The 19,927-nt window shown below is 36.9% G+C and overlaps 1 protein-coding gene across 1 annotated transcript in view; it reads right to left on the minus strand.

The window, feature by feature from the left end:
- The window catches only part of CWF19L2 (CWF19 like cell cycle control factor 2), a 114,998-nt gene that overhangs the window by 37,116 nt on the left and 57,955 nt on the right, over positions 1-19,927 (minus strand). Inside the window, 2 exon segments of the mRNA XM_070623054.1 lie at positions 6,059-6,196; positions 7,831-7,947. Of these exon segments, the coding sequence (XP_070479155.1) occupies positions 6,059-6,196; positions 7,831-7,947 (255 nt within the window).

The raw sequence follows: 19,927 nt of genomic DNA on the forward strand, positions 1-19,927 counted from the left end.
GACTCTTATGACGCATAGATTGTTTTTGTTAATGGTGTCTCATAAGACCCACAGGATTTCTTCATTCCTTTTCATTCTTTTTCTTTTTGCTCCTCTGACTGGATAATTTCAAATGTTCTGCTTTGAGCTCACTGATTCTTTCTTTACTTGCTCTAGTATGCTGTTGAAGTTCTCTATTGAATTCTTCAGTTCAGTCATTGTATTCTTCAGCTCCAAAATTCACGTTTTGTTCTTTTTTATGTTTTCTCTTTCTCTGTTGAATTTCCTATTTTGTTCTTGTATTGTTTTCTTGATATCATTAATTGTGGATCTGTGTTCTCTTATAGCTCTCTGTGCATCTTTAGAGCAATTATTTTGAATTCTCTGTCAGGTAACTCCTGTATCTCCTTTTCTTTGGGGCCAGTTACTGCAGGTGTATTTTATTCCTGTGGTGGAGTCAGTTTCCCTGATTCTTCATTATCCCTGTAGTCTTGCACAGATGTCTGCTCATTTGAAGAAGTACTCACCTCTTCCAGACTTTATAGACTAACTTTAGTAAATGAAAATGTTCACCTGCAGGTGGAGGCAAGCTGGGCATGCTGGAACATTAGACCCGGTTCTAATGGTGCATGGAGTCAAGTGTAAGCATGTGGCAGCACCAGGTCCAGGGGAGTGTGGTGGCCCCCTGGCTCAAGCCATTGGGGTCCACAGCATAAACAACTATGTGATCCTTGGCAGGTGCCATGGGTCCATAGAGGCTGCAAGGGCTGTTGGGGTCCTCAGCACTGCCTCCAGGTTCAGCAGCTAGGGAAAAGGACAAGGGGAGGTAGTGGCCAGAGCCAGTGGTGTGAATATGCTGGATGTGGGGGCCAGCTGCAGCTGTCTACGTAGTGGCAGGGGCTAGCTGCAATCACACATGTAGTGGAGGGAGCCAGGGCAGGCAGTGAGGGCCAAAGTCAACTATAGGTGCACTGGCAGTTGCAGGGGTCCTGGCTATCAGCATGCACTACCATAACTATTGCGTCTCACCACAGGCATATGGCAGCGGATGCCAGGGGTGGGGGTCAGAGAAGACATGTGCAGGTACACAGCTAGTGGGGCTAGCTGCACGTAAGCACAGTGATACAGGCCAGTGACAGAAGAGAGGGCCTGGTCCCGGCCCAGAAGCAGCTGCAGGGAGCCTAGCTGTATGGCATGCTCTCCTGTTGCTGCACAGTCTCCCCCAGGACATGCACACAGCAGTGGAGGCTGGTGATGGGCATCAAGTCGGCAGCATGCAAGTTCACACCTGGAGGAGCTAGCCCCAAGTGTGCACACAGTGGTAGTGGTCAGCCACAGGGGTCTAGGCTGGTACCTTACACTCAGGCAGCTGTAGAAACCTGAGCTGGCTGCCAGTGTGGTTCCTGGGTTCTAAGGAGAGTTTTGGGGGGTGGGGGGGGGGGAGGAGCAGGACTCAGGCAACTGGCATCAGTGAATGTTAATATCTACGGGGTAAAAGCTGGTGAAATCTGCAAGGGTTCACGTAGAACCACATGAAGGTCCCACTTCAGTTTCACCCCACACAGAGACCTGGAAAGCTGAGACCTATGGAGATGATTAGGAATGAGGAAGAAATGTAGGGGCTACCAGTAGCAGACACACAGTATTAGTGATCATGGTTCCCAGTGAACTGCTCTGGAGACAAACCAAGCAACACTCATCACTTAAGAAACCAATGGCCAGCATATTGGTTTCAAAGATTTAGAATGCTCAGGGAAATGGTCTAATATCTTCAATCACAATTATTGCCAAATCAGCTAATAATAAAAACAATCCTATACAAATATTACTAAAATACCTCATAATAATACACAAACAAAACAAAATAAAAATATATTATAAATATGTTCTATTATTTGTACCCTTAAAGCAAAAAACAATGGTGGTGAAATACGAAAAACAAAACAAGCCATGATCCTTGTAACATGATTCAATGAAACTAAGTCTCTATCCAAACATGGTACAAGAAAAATACACAAACACCCTAACATGTTTTATTTTAAATTTATAATCATAAAACTCAGATGGACCTTCAACATTGCCTGGCAATCCTACTTTATTTCACTGACCAGTTCTCTCAAAGAGCATTTCATACTTTCTTCTCAAACCTCTAACACCCCTTCTTCACCATCACTCTCAGCTGATAACTTTAGTCTTTTCACTAAACTAACAGAAGCAATAAGAAGAAAACTAGTTCATTTCTCTTCTACCACATTTACAAACCTACCTGCATCTGTACACTTTAATACTCTGCCTTTCCTCCAGTCACAATCAATGGAAAGTAACCAGCTCCTTTCTAAGGCCATCTCTTCATGAATCTCCTGATATTCACTCTTTAACCCATTACAATGAGGCTTTTCTCCTTATTAGACCAAGGAGACCACACTTATCAAACTCACCAGAAACCTCCACAATAACAAATCTAACGGTCACTTTTCCATCTTCAAAGATCTTACTCAACCTCTCAGAAGCAGCTGACACAGTTATTCACAACCTTCTTCCTGTTTTCTCTGGCTTCCAAAATACCATTCTACCTCAATGACTGCACCTTCTCAATTTCATTCGTTGAATCTTTTTTGTTCTCTTCCAGACAATGCTCCAGGGCTCAGTCTTTAGACTCTCCTCATTAACAATTTCTTAAATCTCACAGCTTTAAACACATTTAAATTACAGCAGCATCCAAATCTATATGAGACAACCAACATCTACGTAGAGTTCCATAGGCAGTCACACCACACCACCGTGTAAATGTCTAACAAGCATTTCATACTTCATGCGTCCATAACAGTATTCTTGACCTCCCACCTCCCACAAAATCTGTCCCCCTATAAAGTTTTCTATTTCAATAAATGATATCAGCATTGCCCAAATCCTAGCATTTCTCACCAGTTTACGACCTAATCCAAGGGTCTCTCTGAATCAGTGCGCTATCCTCTAAATAATCACCCTGCTTCCACTCTTGCCTCTCTACCTTACCTGCTCCAAAGAGCTGCCAGAAAAACCTTTTCAAAACATAAACCAGCAGTTTCCAGTCTGGCACTTAAAGGGCTGAGAAGTCACCACTCTGCCCCAACAAGAAGCACAAAGCTCAACAAACTGAAAAATCAACAATTCTTCTTAGATCCATCAAGAAAGTGACTACCCCAAAAATCAGAGACAGGTTGGTACAGAGAATCAAAATTTGTCTGTGCAGAAACCAATAGTTCTGTGGGAACCAGCGCCAGGGCAGGAAAAACTAAACTGTAATTGACCAATTGCCAGAGGCTCAGTGTGGACAAGTCGGAGAGTTAAAAACTTCAGCGGGACCCAAACACAGGGGTCCTCCCTTAATTTTGTGAGTTTTACCTTTAGGAGCTCTATCAGGTCCTCACAGTAATGATGAGGAAAATCCTCTCCCGCGTCCAGCAGGGGGAGGGAAAAGGAACCATTTTGAAACACACTGGAGCGTTCTGTTATTCTTAACAAGGATTACCCTCAGAGCTTAACCTGCTGGGATTTTATCAGAGCTTAATCCACTCAAAGGAAGGGATACACCCAACTCCAGCCTCCCCTAGCCATCCTATCCCAACTAATGGGGAAGGATGGACTGAGACGTACAGGTGAAGTTCACAGTCCAAGTGCACAGGCTCACCAAGAACAGATGGATAATGTAAGCAGAGAGATGGAAATTCTAAGCAAATAACCAAAATAAAGTGCTGAAGATCAAAAACACTAAAAGAGAAATAAAGAATGCCTTTGATGGATTTGTTAGAAGACTGGATGGCTGAGGAAAGAATTTCTGAGTTTGAGGATATGACAACAGAAACTTCCACAACTGAAAAGCAGAGAGAACCAAGACCAAAAAAATTAGAACAGAATATGCCAGAACTGTGGAACAACTATAAAACATAAACTAGATATGACACTGTCCTACTAGAAACCTTCAAATGGCTTCCTATCATTTAAAACAAAAACAAAAGTTCTTACACCATGGCCTAGAAGACCTGACATGGTCTAACTCCTGCTATGGTATCTCCCATCTCATCTTCTTCTTCTCTTTCCCTTTCTCCCTCTATTTCCAGTCACATATGTCACCCTGCTGTCTTTTAATGCTCGTCAAGCTTGTCTCTGCTTCAGATCCTTTGCATCTGCTTTTCTTCTGCATGAATATTCTTCCCCCAGGTATTCACATGGACCCACTCCCTGACTTTGTTCAAAGTCCGCGGAAACATCCTCTCCACAGAGAGGCCTTCCTTCAATACTTTACTGAAAATATCATCCTACCTCCTTCTACTTTGCTTTATTCCTTACAAAAATATTTTCTATTGTGTAAAACAGTCATGAACGGCATGACATTTAGGTCAATGATGGACCCATAAGATTACTACCATATAGCCTAGGAATGTAGTAGGCTATATCATCTAGGTTTGTGTAAGTACACTCTACGATGTTTGCACAATGATAAAATCACCTAATGACACATTTCTCAGAACATATCCCTATTGTTAAGCAACACTTGACTGTGTATCATTTAAGTTATGTAATATTTTATATCACATATTTGTTCATGTTCTGTCTCACCCACTAGAAATATAAGCTCCTTGAGGAAAAGAACTGTGATCTGATCGCTTCTCTACACCCAGCATCTAGAATGGAAACTAGTACAAATTAGGTGTCCAATAAATAATTACTGAATTAATAAATGACCATTACAATTTTTAACAAGTTTTTAAATCTTGTGTATAAACTTGAATAGACTATGATAAGATTACCAAAACTATATTTAATTCGGACGTCCACATAAAGTTATCTGTCCCATTTCTGAAAGGAAACTTTAATAAAAATATGTCCTTCTTTCTGCACTGACTTTCTAGACCCTAGGAGATTTCCAGTATTTCCTCCAAAATAAAGAGTAGTAAAATGATCCTAAAGGGCTAAATTTAAGATTCCACACAATTCTTGGAGGTAGAAAGAATGACCACTTCTTTTTAAATCCAAGTTTGTTTTACTCCCCCCAACACACACATACACACACAGATTACCTTGGTACCTTTATTCTAGTTTTCGTTAAAGTTAATTTTTTCACCAGGTAATATATTCACATAGTTTAAAAAAAAAGTCTCAACAAAGTATACAGTAAAAAGTATCCCTCCTGGCCCTCAAACACCTAGTTCATTCAAACTCATACCACCAAAAAATAACCACCAGTATCATAAGGCAGGGATAGGCAAATTTTTTCTGTAAAGGGCCAGATGGTAATTATTCTCAGCTATGTGAGCTATAAAGTCTGCCACAGCTGTTCAACTCGGCCGTTACAGAGCGAAAACAGCCTGAGACAATATGTAAACAAATGTGCATAGTTGTGTTTCAATAAAACTTTATTTGAAAATATAGGCAGTAAGCTGAATTTTTCCACTAGGATCAAACCCTGACATAGAGCCAAGCTTAAATACGTCTCTTTTACAAAAAATTTTAATGGTAGTGTTTAGAAGGGATTGCAATGGAAGGGACTGCAAGAAAGAATGCTATTTGAAACAAAAATTCATCCTACTGCCCATAATGATGTATTAACGTACATTTTCATATAAATATAAAATATAAGATTTTCATATAAATAGACTTAAGATTATTCCAAGATGCCTTCTCTATAATTCATAATATGTTACTCCAAATATACTCCTTGTGACATAATTATGAAGAACTGGAGGAACATTAAGACAAAACACACTGGTAACCTAATTAGCATAGCAGCATGTTTCCAACACTAAATTCTGGCCCAAAACTTTCCCTTAAATGATAGATGAAATACATAATTCATGTTTTCATGGAATACATTAAAAAACTAAACCAGAGTCCACACTTAAAAACAAACTAAATCTAAATACATATTTCCCAATCAAATCCATTCCAAAATGCATGTTCCTAATATGTCTTACAAAGGATTTAATTCAATAAAATAAATCAAGATTAGAAAGAACCAGCTCTCTCTGAAAAGTCTATCATTGCTACATTGAGTAATCAGCTTCTCAAAATTCAAAGGTATCCTAGGAATATACCTTACCTTAGATGCCATTCTCATAAAAAGTTTGTTCTGATTTTCTGCTGTTCCCATCTTTTCATTCTTGACTAAATCATTTAGGCTTAGATTATCATCATCATGAAAGTATCTGACCCTTTCTTTTTCCTCATGAGTTAAAGCCTACAACAAAATGAACATTATTAATCTAGGGAAAACATGAGTTTCTGAAGTATTTTTAATGAATTACCTATAAATCTGATATTAAAGGCAAAAATCCCACTATGTATCACAATCTCTATTCTATCTGCTTCCATGTGAGAGAATTTCCATTAGAATAACACTGCCTCCTTCTTCTGTCCCTTTACTTTCCTTTTCCCCAGGGATGGAGGCATGACATTATCTGATTTCTGAGTTTGGGGGAAAAGGAACAATTGCCTTATCCCTTCTTCTCTCCTTTCTGCTCTTCTCCTCTTTGTAGTAAAAATCCTCTACCACTCTGGAGGGAAGTCTGTAGTTATCCAGAGCTCCAGTAAGCATATGGAACATGGAGGTGAAGTATTAGCAAACCCACTACAAGCAGTTCTATCAGAAACAAAGCTGATATTTTGATTCGCATCTAAATCAACCCTGAGTTTTCCTATCAGTTGGTTCCATATGTAGATGTGGGAAAGAAAAATGCCATTTATTTCCTACCAAATCAAATCTCCCCAAAAGTGTTCTCACATTCCCATATCCACATAAAACCTGCTCTTTACTTCTTTGAGATCTTTGGAACGACATTCCCAATATTTTTATCCAACATTACTATTCTTATCTTCACTAGCTTGAATCTCAAATTCCATGACTTCAATCACTCCTGGCTCCAGACCCTTAATTTCCGGCCCTCTTATCATTTCATTACACTCAAAAAGCAAACCTCAATCCGGAATGAATGTGTCTGCCCTGTTTACTCTTATACTGAGCTGCTCAGTAGTAAACAATTCAAAAAGAGTCCTTGATGCCATGTGGCCACGTATCTATGGATCCCTAGCCAGTTCTGTCATTTCATATAATTCAAACCTTTACTATTCTCCTGCCTCATTTCCCCTCCAAACCCCTAAGTCCTCCCATTTCATTAGAAGAAGTATCTATCCCACTTCTGTTTGCTGCATGAATTATATACTATCTCCAGCAGCACAGGCACTCAACAGACAAATAACAAACATCTGACAGAAAAATTCTGAATGAAAAAATCTTTTGTGGACCCAATTACCACTTGTACGATCTTTCAAATTAAAAACAAAAAATCTAACTCGGGAAAACTGCATATGTTGTTTTTGCCATCTCAAGAGTCTCAAGATAGCACTAAAAACTAATTGCGGGAGCTGGAAGATGGAAAAGAAAATTGGGTTTATAAAGAATCACAGCAACTACATACTTTTAAGATCTTACTGTACGTGGATACCCTATCACCAGGTCTCATATAAGCTAACACAGATAACAGGTCTGGGAGACCAAAGGTTTGCCTAAGAACTATGGTAAATATGTAAAAAGCAACTAGAAACATCATCAAAGAAATGTACACTAAAATTAAAATTGCCTCAAACCTTCAATGTTCACAGTCATTTGAAAACTGTAGCTGAATTGGATTCCATTTTGTAAAAGGCAAAGGGATATAACTAAGAATAAAAGTAATAACATAATTTACTATTTTCTAATGTTTGCATTATAAAGCTAAATTTCAGACAATATTTTGAAGTAGTCTGATGCAAAGAAAGCCCAAGGGGGAAAAAAGATATTCTGAATTAATAAACCAAGACATATGTTAAATATACCATCTGTCTCTTCCTTCTTCCTCCTTTAGGTTCCAGAGGTTTTCCTGGTGTGTTCACAGGCCATACTCTTCCAGACTGATCTGTTCTGACAAGGATCACTTCTTGCTGGTCTTCCTTCTACGGAAAAATTTAGAGATAACTTTTGAAATTATTGTGAAAGTGCTGAATGCTTATATTTAATAACCAAAAAAAGCATAAAAATGATTCTAGCTTTCACGTAACATTATGGATTATCTTAAGTATCCCGGACTTTCATTACCCACTATAATGTAAAATGATCATAATCTTTTCAGGGGAAACATGGGAAAAAATATCCAAAGCTTATTTTATTTTTTTTAAAAAAACAATCATAGGGGCTGGCCTGGTGGCGCAGCAGTTAAGTTCGCACGTTCCGCTCAGATGGCCCGGGGTTCGCCGGTTCGGATCCCAGGTGCAGACATGGCACCACTTGGCAAGCCACGCTGTGGTAGGCATCCCACGTATAAAGTAGAGGAAGATGGGCACAGATGTTAGCTCAGGGCCAGTCTTCCTCAGCAAAAAGAGAAGGATTGCCAGCAGATGGTAGCTCAGGGCTAATCTTCCTCAAAAAAAGAAAAAAAACTCAATCACAGGGGCCGGTCTGGTGGCGCAATGATTAAGTTCACACAGTGCGCTTTCGCAGCCCAGGGTCCACCGGTTTGGATCCTGGGTGCCAACCTATACCCTGCTTGTTACACCGTGCTGTGGCAGGTGTCCCACATATAAAGTAGAGGAAGATGGGGCACAGATGTTAGCTCAGAGCCAGTCTTCTTCAGCAAAAAGAGGAGGATTGTCAGTAGATATTTGTTCAGGGCTAATCTTCCTCAAAGATAAATAAATAAATAAAAATTAAAAAATTAAAAAAGCAATCATAGAAGCAAACTACAAAACAAGTTTTCATCTGCACAATAGTAAAAGATGACAAAGTACCAATATTCCAACAGGGATTGTATATGAATGCCATCACTTATGCAGCAGATGTCAAGATTAATGGATGTTTCTTCAATTTAAAAATCCTACTAAAACATGATTATAAGAAATAAAGCAAGTAAACGACAAAATGAACTTGTTAAATTAAGTACTATAATGATACTCCACACAACTTCTATTTCTGGCATTAACAACCCTCAAACACTTTTCACTTCTGACTCTTCAGAAGAAGTTGTATCCCACATACTTTCAACCCATAATCTTTTTCCTACAAACTTTTAGCCAAATACATGCCTGATGCAGTAGAGAATAGGAGTAAACTTCATTATTTGATAAAAACAGAATGTTATTGGAAGTTCTAGTAAAAAATCCCATAAAGAATATCACATAACTATTTTACTAAAAATCACTTTGAAACAAGACCAAGCAAATTATTCACATTTCAATTTTCTTCTCAAATTAGAATCAATTATTAAAAACCATTTCAATTCCATTTTATAGAGATTTAGTTCCCCTGCTGAAATGGAAAAAAAATACATTATAGATTTTACATTCACAGACAATATTAAGTGAATAGTAAAGATTATTATCCTACTTTTCTTCTTCAATTAATTAATTAACATTAATTAATGAAGTGTCACATTTTAAAGCGTACCTCTACTCATTCACTTAGTGGACAATAGAAATGGGCAACACATTATAATCCAGCTTCTAAGTTTATCATACTGCTAAAGCTGATCTCCCTAAGGACTTTCAAATACTAAATCTAATAAATACTTATCAATTATCATCTTCCTTGATTTGAAAGTATTTGATTCTGTTTATTATATTCTCAGTCTGAAACTCTTCTTATTCTAGTTTTAAACACTCTACTCTTTCCTGGTTCTGCCTTACCTCTCTGACTCATTCATTCACTCATTCAACAGTTCTGAAGTGCCTACCTTATGTAGTAACTAAAAGAAATACAGTCCACGCCTACAAGAAGCTTATAGCCTATTGGGGGAATTATTCTCTACATGAATTATCAGTATAAAGAAAGTCAATTTCACCTTCTCCTCCATTTTAAGCTACCCTTCAAATGCTGATTCCAGGCGGTTTCTATCCTTCTAGCCAAAAACCTAATTATCCCTCCTACTGCCAAAAAATTCATTATGCTATACACAAATATAATTACGCCATTCCTTGCTAAAAAACCTGCACAGATCCCAAATCATCCAGGAGATCAATATCACTCTTAAGTGTGGCCCCACAGACCAGTGGCAGTCTGAGAATTACCAGCCATGAAATATGCGTTAACACTCATGATAAGTACAAAAGTTGAGTGTTTACAAACTTTTATAGCAATCTTAAAGAGCAATTTTATGTTGCTTCAATCTAAATAAAAATTTAGACCTACATTTCATAATATTTTTATTTCATTTTCTATCATTTTTATTGTGTTTTTCAAAACTATTAGACCACGATGGACTGGAAAATTTAAAAAAAAAAACACCTCACTCTGATGCTACACCACAGTCTGAAAAACACTGTACTAGAGAGTGGAATAAAGGCCAAGCACCTTAACACAGCATATAAGGCCTTAAAATTCACTTTTTTTCCAGCTCTTCATAATTTCTACTATACATTTTGCTTCCTAAATAATTTTAGGCATATTTATATTGCTATACCATAATCTTTTCAGTAACTATTTGTCTATTTACAATTATCTGTCTTTGCTACTTTGCCAGGACAAAGACTAAACTGCACACTACCTAGTATCTACAGTATCTGGCACAGTGTCAAAACACAGTGGGTCTCAATAAATGCTTAACAAATGGAATTAACCAACTGGTGCCTCAGACAGATTAATTACACTCCCAAAGCTAATCCACTGTCCCTTCCTCTCTCCTCTTCTCCCTGCTTTTCTACTTTCTGTTCCTCACACATGCCAATACAAAGGACTTTAAGTTTTCCCACTTTGGACACCCAAGACAGAAATATCAAGAAAACTAGAAATATTTAGTAAGTTCCATATTTGCTACATTAATAGAGAATATGGGGCTTATTTGAGAATCTATATCAGGATCAAAAACATAGGCCAAATCCAGCCCACTGCCTGGTCCATGAGCTAAGAATCATTTTTACACTACTAAATGGTTGGGGGGAAATCAAAAGAATAAGATTTTATGACAAATGAAAATTATATGCAATTCTAATTTTTGTGTACCTAAACAGTTTTATTGGAATACAGCCACACTCATTTACATATTGGCTATCGCTGCTTTCATGCTACAACAGCATGAAAGTCATGTAGTTGAGTAGTTGTGACACAGACTGGATAGCCCACAAAGTCTAAAATATTACTATTTGGTCTCTAGAGAAAAAGTCTGCAAAACTGTTTTTTTTTTTTAAAAAAAAGATTGGCACCTGAGCTAACATCTCTTGCCAATCTTTTTTTCTTCTTCTTCTTCTCCCCCAAAGCTCCCTAGTACACAGTTATATATTCTAGTTATAGGTCTTTCTGGTTGTGCTAATGTGGGACACCACCTCAGCACAGCTTGACGAACAGTGCCATCCATGTCCATGCCCAGGATCCGAACAGGCGAAACCCTGGGCTGCTAAAGCGGAGCACACGAACTTAACCACTCGGCCATGGGGCCAGCCCCTACAAACCTGTGATGTATACTATTCTTCAGCTGACACAATTAATTCAAAATCATTTAGAGACTCTTTTTAATATCTTAGAACAAGCAAGATAAAAACCTGCAACTGTTTGATAATATTACAATCAGATCTACACTGTAACATCTAGGCCAAGAGAATGGGATCCAGTGCTCTTTTATTTTGTTCAAATACACTTAACTTCCATTGCTGGCCATAATGGGCATAACAAAAACCAGATGTATCCTGCCACTGTTAAAAAACTAGATGATAGGGCAAAATTCACGAAACAACCATTTTCACACACTGGACACCAGCAGTGAAGGACTGCGATTGCTGAGAGAAGGGAAACAAGTAAGATTAGCCCAAGCACTGCCATGGCTTTCTACCAAGAGGCACTTTACAGGCTCAAGAGCAGGAAGGGGGAACCTAAACAGAGCTCAGCTTCCTTGTTGATTGAACTGGCACATCTTTTAACAAGCTATTGGAAGTGAGAGAAGATCTAGCAAAGAAAATAAAGAAGACAACAAAAAAAATGAAGCAAATATTAATGCCAATTAAGAACAAAATTGTTTACATAAAAGAATGGCAGTCATAATATAATTTGGCTTAGCAGTGTCTATTTACAGAATCAAGAGATAACTTTGTTTAGAAATACAGAAGTAAAAGCCAGAAGAAACAGCTAGGAAGTAAAAGTGGATGCCTCCAGGATCGGGGCAAGGTCTGGAAAGGGCTCAAGGCACCGTTATCCTTTGATATAGGCCTTTGTGCACTATTTGTATGTAACGCATTGATTAAGAAGAGTAGCGAAAAGTATACACTGTTTTGATTCAAAGCTAGTGTTAAAAATTCTAAATGTTTGTTTGAAAGCCTTTTCTAGCATTTTAGAAGTAAAGGAAAACTTCCACTAGATCAGATTTTCCCACCAGTTGGTATTCTGCAAGTTTGTCATCACTGAAGCACATACAGTACCTGTTTCCATTTCTATTTTTTAAAATTTCAACAAATAAGCAGCTACTATTGTTCTTACTATGTTCACGATTTTTGAACAATCTCTACTGTATCTCTAATTATGTCCACAGACGGCAGATTGTTCACTACACACAAGTACCCAGCCAAGGCAGTGAGTAGACTGAACACCAAGCTACATTACATTCGCCGAGATGTATATCCTGGTTGAAGGCTATTTTTTAACTTGTACAAAAGTATTTACAGGACTGCATCTGCTCAAAGGAGGCACTTTTCTCATCCCACAAAGGCACCAGATGGACTCATAGCAGCCTTAGGTAGGTCTCCTTTTTTCAATTCTTAATACTGTTCATTTGAGTCTTCTTTCTATTTTTCCCCCTTGTACAGCCTTCCTAGAGGCTTACCTGATTTTATTAGTTATTTTCAAAGAATGAACTCTTGGTTCTTTGATCAATTCTACTTATTTTTGGTTTTCTATTTCAGTAATTTCAGCTTTTATCTATCCTTCATATCTCATATGTACTCTTTGATACATTTCCTCTCATCTCTTCTGTGTTGAGTTATTGGCTACGGCCACAACCAGCACAGCATGCTTGTTTGGACCCTAGTGAGAATGCCCATGTTCCAATCCTGCCTCATTATAGTACCTTGCAAGTTACTTAATTACCTTATTTGTAAAATAAACAAAATAATAAGATGTTTTCAGGATTAAAGAAATTAATACATGTAAAGTATTTAGAACAATGCCTAGGTATAAAGTAAGTGATAGTTACAGCTACAATTTTTAGTTACCTTTCATTTAACTAATTCTTTCTGTATTTGACTCAGTCCAACCTAGGATTTATCCCATCTCATCTCCAAAATTCCTAGAATATCGTTTCTTCTCCAAATCTACCTATCATTGTTTCACTTTAGCTTGGTTTTGTTTCATAATGTCTTATTCTTCTTATGAATATTATTCTGTCCTCACATAACTGAAGATACTAAACATACTCAATTTTAAGATCACTTGAAGACTGCACTACCACTTTAAATTTACTGGCAATGAGTGTTTATATCCCAATTATTTTTTACTATCTTTCTGAGGGAAAACTAATGTTTTATGGTATGCTGGTGTGCAAGCTTATCTTAAGTGGGAGGTTTTTTTCCCTTCCCCCCTCTCTGCCTACTCTTCCCTTCACTAGTTGGTAGTTTTGACACTGTCTCCACTCAGTCCATCAAGATTCCCAGTTCTTACAGTATCTCACACTGTGATATTGGGGACACTTCACAGATTCCAAATAATGGCTGCAAAGCTACGTCTGCTTTCTCTACACCTTCCATCATAAACAATTTCCTATGAGCTACAGCCCTAAGTACTCAAAGCCTTTTCCAGGGCCCTCACAGGACCCTTCAAACCTGGTTCAGGCAGAGAAGTTGTGTGGGGGACCTTTTAATTGCCATCATCTCAGATGAGTTCAATTCTCAGCCACTCTGCCTATTTTTGGAGTCGGATCCCTACAAACTCCAGCTCCTCACTGTTTTATGTTTCTGTTCAGTTTCCCATCCACAGAGAAGCGTAGCGTTATTTGGAGCCATGTTATATCCCTTCCAATTTTCTTTATATTTTGTCTGTGATTGTTGTTTTTATAGTGAAGCCCTCAAAGCACGACTGTACCTCTCTATTCACAGCACTCAGAAATGGTGCTCAATAATTTCCAAACTCCTTAGATCGTAGAGACCCCTGTGCAAACTCCGCAACAGTACTGAGATTCAGAAGATGAGAGAGAACAGACACCAACTGAAAATATATTTCATGACCACATCTTTTAAGTTCTGCAAGCCTTCCTGTCAATCCTGGAATTCTTCTAGAGCATGCTCCAGAATTAGAATGAAGGTACATATTTATTTTAGCTTCGGCTTTGTTTCTTGTCAAATCAGTATAATAATGACCTGCCTAATCTCTCAATCATAAAGCTGCTGACAGAATAGATACTAAACATGTATAAGCTTGAGAAAATTTCATATTAATCTAAAGGATCACTACTAAAAAATTTATGAGTAACATTTAAGACTAGACTATAGTTCATTTCACAGTTTCAAAAGTGAATTATTTGAGGACATGTTTAACCACTACTGATTTTAATTTTGTTACACAGATATTTTCTAGAGTCAGTGTAATAGCTGGCTCTAACATAATATGAAAGCCCAACTCAATTCTTCAGTCTCCTTACCTTCTTTCATCACTGCTTCTTTGTAATCCTTACAGGTGAAGCTAGCTATGAGAATATACTTTTATTATTATATTTTTAACTAAGTATCTTTTAGCATTTGCCAGGGTCAGCAGAAGAAAAGAAGATTTAGAAATTTTTTACATGTTGACTGACATTTTGGAATTTTTTCCACACTAAAATAATAAAATTCTTCTGGATGTGAAAAAAATTTTAGTTATTTTGCCAGGTACAAAATGGATAAATTTAAGGATGACATATATTTCCTGCATCAACAACAGCAATGCAATCTAAAAACTGCCTTTATTTTTTCCTGTTTAAAAATAAACCAAGACAACTTTTCCAGATAGAAATTAATATTGATATAATTACTTTATAAAGTTCTAAACTATACTTCATTTAATTTTAGCAACACTGTAACACAGCTATTATTAAGCCACATTTTACTAATAAGGATACTGAAGATCACATACAATAAATGATGAAGCTCCAAACCCGATCCTAGATCTTTGGCTTCAAAATCTCATGCTATTTCTATCCCTATGCTATTTCCATTACATGCCAGTTCTATTACTCAATTTCTCTAACAAAATGAGTTAGTAAAAATGACTTTTAGTAAACACTGTCACTTTTGGGGGGAAAAAAGTAAGTTGACAATGCTCTTATAACTGGTGATCTATTTCTCAATTATGGAAAAGTTCTTTCACCTAAATGAAAAACTCCCCAACTTTTGACTGAGAACGCTTGAGTATCTTATTAAGGACTCAGCAACAAAGTCAAATTGTTAACTGTTGGGTTAATCATTTTATGAGACTATCTAGCTTTGCATGAAACTGTGGGCAATCTGAAAAGATATGCCCCTAATTGTTATAAACAGTAAACCAAAAACACTGCAGACTTTTCATTTTTTTAATATTCTATTTCATTTCATTCCATTTGATCAATGAACTTACAACACTCAGAATCACTTTCATCATTATATAACTCAATGGCATGAATGTGTCTAAAAAGATGAACAAGATATGGTTCTAGTTGTTAAGGAATTCATAAACAAAATGGCAGGGAGCAGGGAGAAGGAGGAAATAGGGGTTTATACAAATCTTCATTAGACTATTGAGAAAGATAAAAGTATAAATCAAGTAGTACTGGATCACATTGGAGAAATGGATCCATTCTTGGGTACAACTGAACTGGGTCTTCAGAAATAAAGATGGAAGGGTAAAGGGCTTAGAAGTAAAGGGGAAATGAGCAAAGCACAAAGATCCAATAGTGTTTAAAGATTCCTAAGCAAAGGCATATTCGTGTTTTAGAAAAATTTTAAATTTATATTACATTTTAAAGTTCTCAATAATACATATATCTATATATATTGATATATAGATATATAGATGTTTTTTTTTTTGGCTGGGAAAGACTCGCTCTGAGCTAACATCTGTTGCCAATCTTCCTCTCCCTTTTCTTTTTTTCTCCCCAAAGTTCCAGTACATAGTTGTATATTCTAGTTGTAAGTCCTTCTAGTTCTTCTATGTGTGCTGCCATCATAGCATGGCAACTGACAAGTGGTGTGGTTCTGCGCGCAGGAACTGAACCCAGGCCGCTGAAGCGGAGCACACCAAACTTTGACCACTAGGCCATTAGGGCTGACTCTAAAGTTCTCAATAATATTTTCATGGATCTTGTCTCAGATAAATAACTTAGCTAAAGGAATAAAACAGGTGAGACATCACCTGAAGTTTTAACTCCTCAAATCCAGAGTTCTTTCAACTATACCACAATTGTATTTAGATTAATTCTGGTGGCAATTTAAAGGACACTTTGATGAGCAAAGGAACAGTGGCAAGAAGATCACTTGGGATATTACTCTAATACTCTAAGAGATGATGAAGCATTGAACTAGGGCAGTGACTGCAGAAATTAAAAGATATTAAAGATATTCAAAAAATGAAATTAAAGATATGTACAGGAGAGAAGGCAAGGTAAAATAACACTACTTGGTGACAACTTGAATGTGCTGCCAGAAGAAGGAATTAAGGACATCTCCATGGTTTTTAAGTCAGAAAAACAGAGGGATGATCAGGCAGAGAAGGGAAATTATATATTAAGGGGATGGTTTTAGACATTCTGAAGTTATGGAACACCCACAAAAGTGTAGCAGACAACTGAAAATACTAGTTTAGAGCCTAGCATAGAGTTGAGCACTAGAGTTACAGATCTGAGATCTACAGTCACATAAAGAAGTCAACTGAAACCATGAAACTGGGAGATATAGTCAGGATGAGAATAGAGCTTTGATTCCTGTCTACCTATCCAACCTCTTCTTCCTATACCCTCACTCATACCTTACTCTATAACATTCAGAACAATATACCATCCTCAAAACATACTATCTCGCCCTCACCTTTGCACCCTTACCCATGCTGTCCTGCCTGGGCCATCCTTTCCTGTTGAAGTGCCAGAAGAGGATGGTAAAGTTGCTCAGGGAAAAGAAAGTTGTTTTTTGGACACAGAGACTTAACCATATTTGCAAGTAATGAGAAAGGGGCCAATAAAGAGAAAGAAATTGAAGATTCTGTACAAGAGAAGAGATAACTGGTGGGAAATGGTTCCAGAGGACAGAAAAGGAATGTGATTAAGAGCATTGGTAAAGAACTTGGCCTTAAAGCAAATGAGAACACTGTTCCCACTGCCAGATGAGAGACGCAGAAAGATTCATTTCAGGGAGAACAGACCGACATTCAAACATTCCTAGCCATCCATTCCTGGATGGTACACATTCTCTGAAAACATTCAAACTTACAATCTCTTCCTTTTTTTTTTTTTTAGGAAGATTAGCCCTGAGCTAACATCTACCCCCAATCCTCAACTTTTTGCTGAGAAAGATTAGCCCTGAGCTAACATCCACGCCCATCTTCCTCTATTTTATATGTGGGATGCCTGCCATGGCTTTGATAAGTGGTTTGTAGGTCCACACCTGGGATCCAAACTGGCGAACCCCAGGCTACCGAAGCAGAATGTGCGAACTTAACCACTTAACTGCTGCACCACCAGGCTGGCCCCCAAACTTACAATCTCTATGTGCCCAATGAGGTAGGAAGCAAAGTGATCACTTAGAATAAAGCAGGAAATCTGGGGAGAATGGCAAAAGTTTTGAGCAACTGCTGAAGAAACTGTAAGAAGAGTTTTTGTTGTTGTTCTTGGTTTTTGCAGGCAAATTTTCAGGAAAAATAGGTTGTGCTGAATTTCTTCAGTCTCCTTTCCTTAAACAAATCTTAGAAATTGTATTATTGGAACACTGAATACACTGACATGATTACAATTTCATTTAATGATAAATACTGTGCAGCATGGAAAATGATGCTGACAGAATGAGTAGAAAAAACAAAAAAAAAGATTACAATTATGTAAAATTATGCATGTGTTTACATATTTATAATGGACAGAGACTTGAGGGAAACATCAAAAAAATAAAAAGAATGCGGATGTTTTCTTTTTTGCTTTGTTACGTTAACTGCACAAAAATACTTAACATGTCACTAGGAATGAAAGAAAGAAGGAAGGAAGAAAAGAAGGAAGAGACTCTGGAGAGAAATACTTTAAAATATTTATGCGTGGGTTATCCCTGAATGGTAGGATATGGGTGGATTTTTACTTTCCCCTTTAAGTTTTTCTTGCATTTTCCACATTTCTACAAAGAGTGTATATTATAATTAGAAGTCACCTAAGAATGAAAAAATAAAGAAAAATATACTTTATTTTTTCAAGTTCATACACAAAATCACTTTAATAGAAATTTTTCTATTTAATTGTGTGAGCATTTCTAAACAACTTAGGTTTTTGTGTTTAGAGCTTGCATAACTGTTGCATATAAAATTGGTTTCAACATCTAGGCAAGATTTCCTTTTTATATTTCAAACATTAGCTTATCAAACTGAGTCAAAGCAATTATTCTAAATAATTTTTATTTACTTTAAATATTTTTAAATTGCACAAAAATATCTAACCTTATTTCTTGCTATCAAATTAAAACTTAATTGAGACTCAGCTCATTCTGCCTTAATTTATTCAAAAAATGAGGATAAATGGCCTCATAGAGTTTCAATGAGAATTTAATGAATTTCTATATTTAAAGTGCTTAACACAAGTCTTGGTACATAGTACGCCTTCAAAAAATATCATCTATTACTAATAATACTGGTAGCCAGGGTAGTCTTACTATAGATGTCAATTAATATCATTGTCTTGAAATTCAATGAAATAAATTTAGAAATAGAACCTAAGTAAAAAATAAGATATTATTAAAGGAATTAAAAGCAAATTGGTTTTCTTAAGGTAATAATTCTTTATTAAACATATCCTATAATGCTCAGATGGCAAAGATTTCTAAACCAAATCATACTTTATAACTTAAGTTTCAGACAATTCAAAGAATCACACATGGACATAAATGTGTCCATGATATGATTCCACTGAAGTATTAACAAGTAGAAGTTATAAAAGGGCAGATTAGGATCTAACACACTAAAGAATTAAGATTAGATTTTTTCTGATATAGAACTGGCACTCTTCCAAAACTCAATGGATCTCATCACTCAATGTCCAAAAGCAAGTTAGATGGAGGTTCTATATAGTTGTATTATTGTTTAAAGAAGAAGCTACACTCGTAGAAAGGCCAGATAGAGGATTTCAAAGTTCTTGGATCATTTTTAAGATTTATAATAGAAAACTCTAGGGAAGAAAATAAATCGAAGACATTCAAACAACAAATATTTCCAGTATTTCTTGGCTGTCTACAATGTGCCAAGCATTACCCTGGCTACTAGATATGAACTGAAAGAAATAGCCCTTGTTCTAAAAACTAAATAATTCACCTTCTAAAGGGGAAGAGAAATAAGCAAACCAATAACTACAAGTGCTGATGGTTTTTCACAAAAGCCAAAACAATATTCACAGGTTGGCGAATCAAGAGATTTATCTTGTTCATATAACCTAACAATTCTAATAAATAAGCTACGAAATGAAAGGATTCCTCCCTGTTCAGACTGTTCTATAAATGAGATTTTCTCTTCTCTAAAAGGGCAAAATTTCTATCAGAAGTATTTCAAGATTTTCCTCTAAAAAGTCAGAACATTTCTGTGCTACAGTGAACAATTTTGTTTTCTGCTCTCATTTCTTAACAAAACTACTTTGAAAGACAGACACGTCAAGGCTCTGGCCCTGATGGAATAAATAACTTTAACGGCAGCAGAGAATTCTTTCCGAACTGTTTTACGCATATGCCTAGTAAAGCTTCAACTAAATGTGCAAGTGTCCCATCTCTGCAGAGAAAATAA

Source organism: Equus przewalskii, chromosome 6 (assembly GCF_037783145.1).
Source record: "Equus przewalskii isolate Varuska chromosome 6, EquPr2, whole genome shotgun sequence".
Lineage (NCBI taxonomy): Eukaryota > Metazoa > Chordata > Mammalia > Perissodactyla > Equidae > Equus > Equus przewalskii.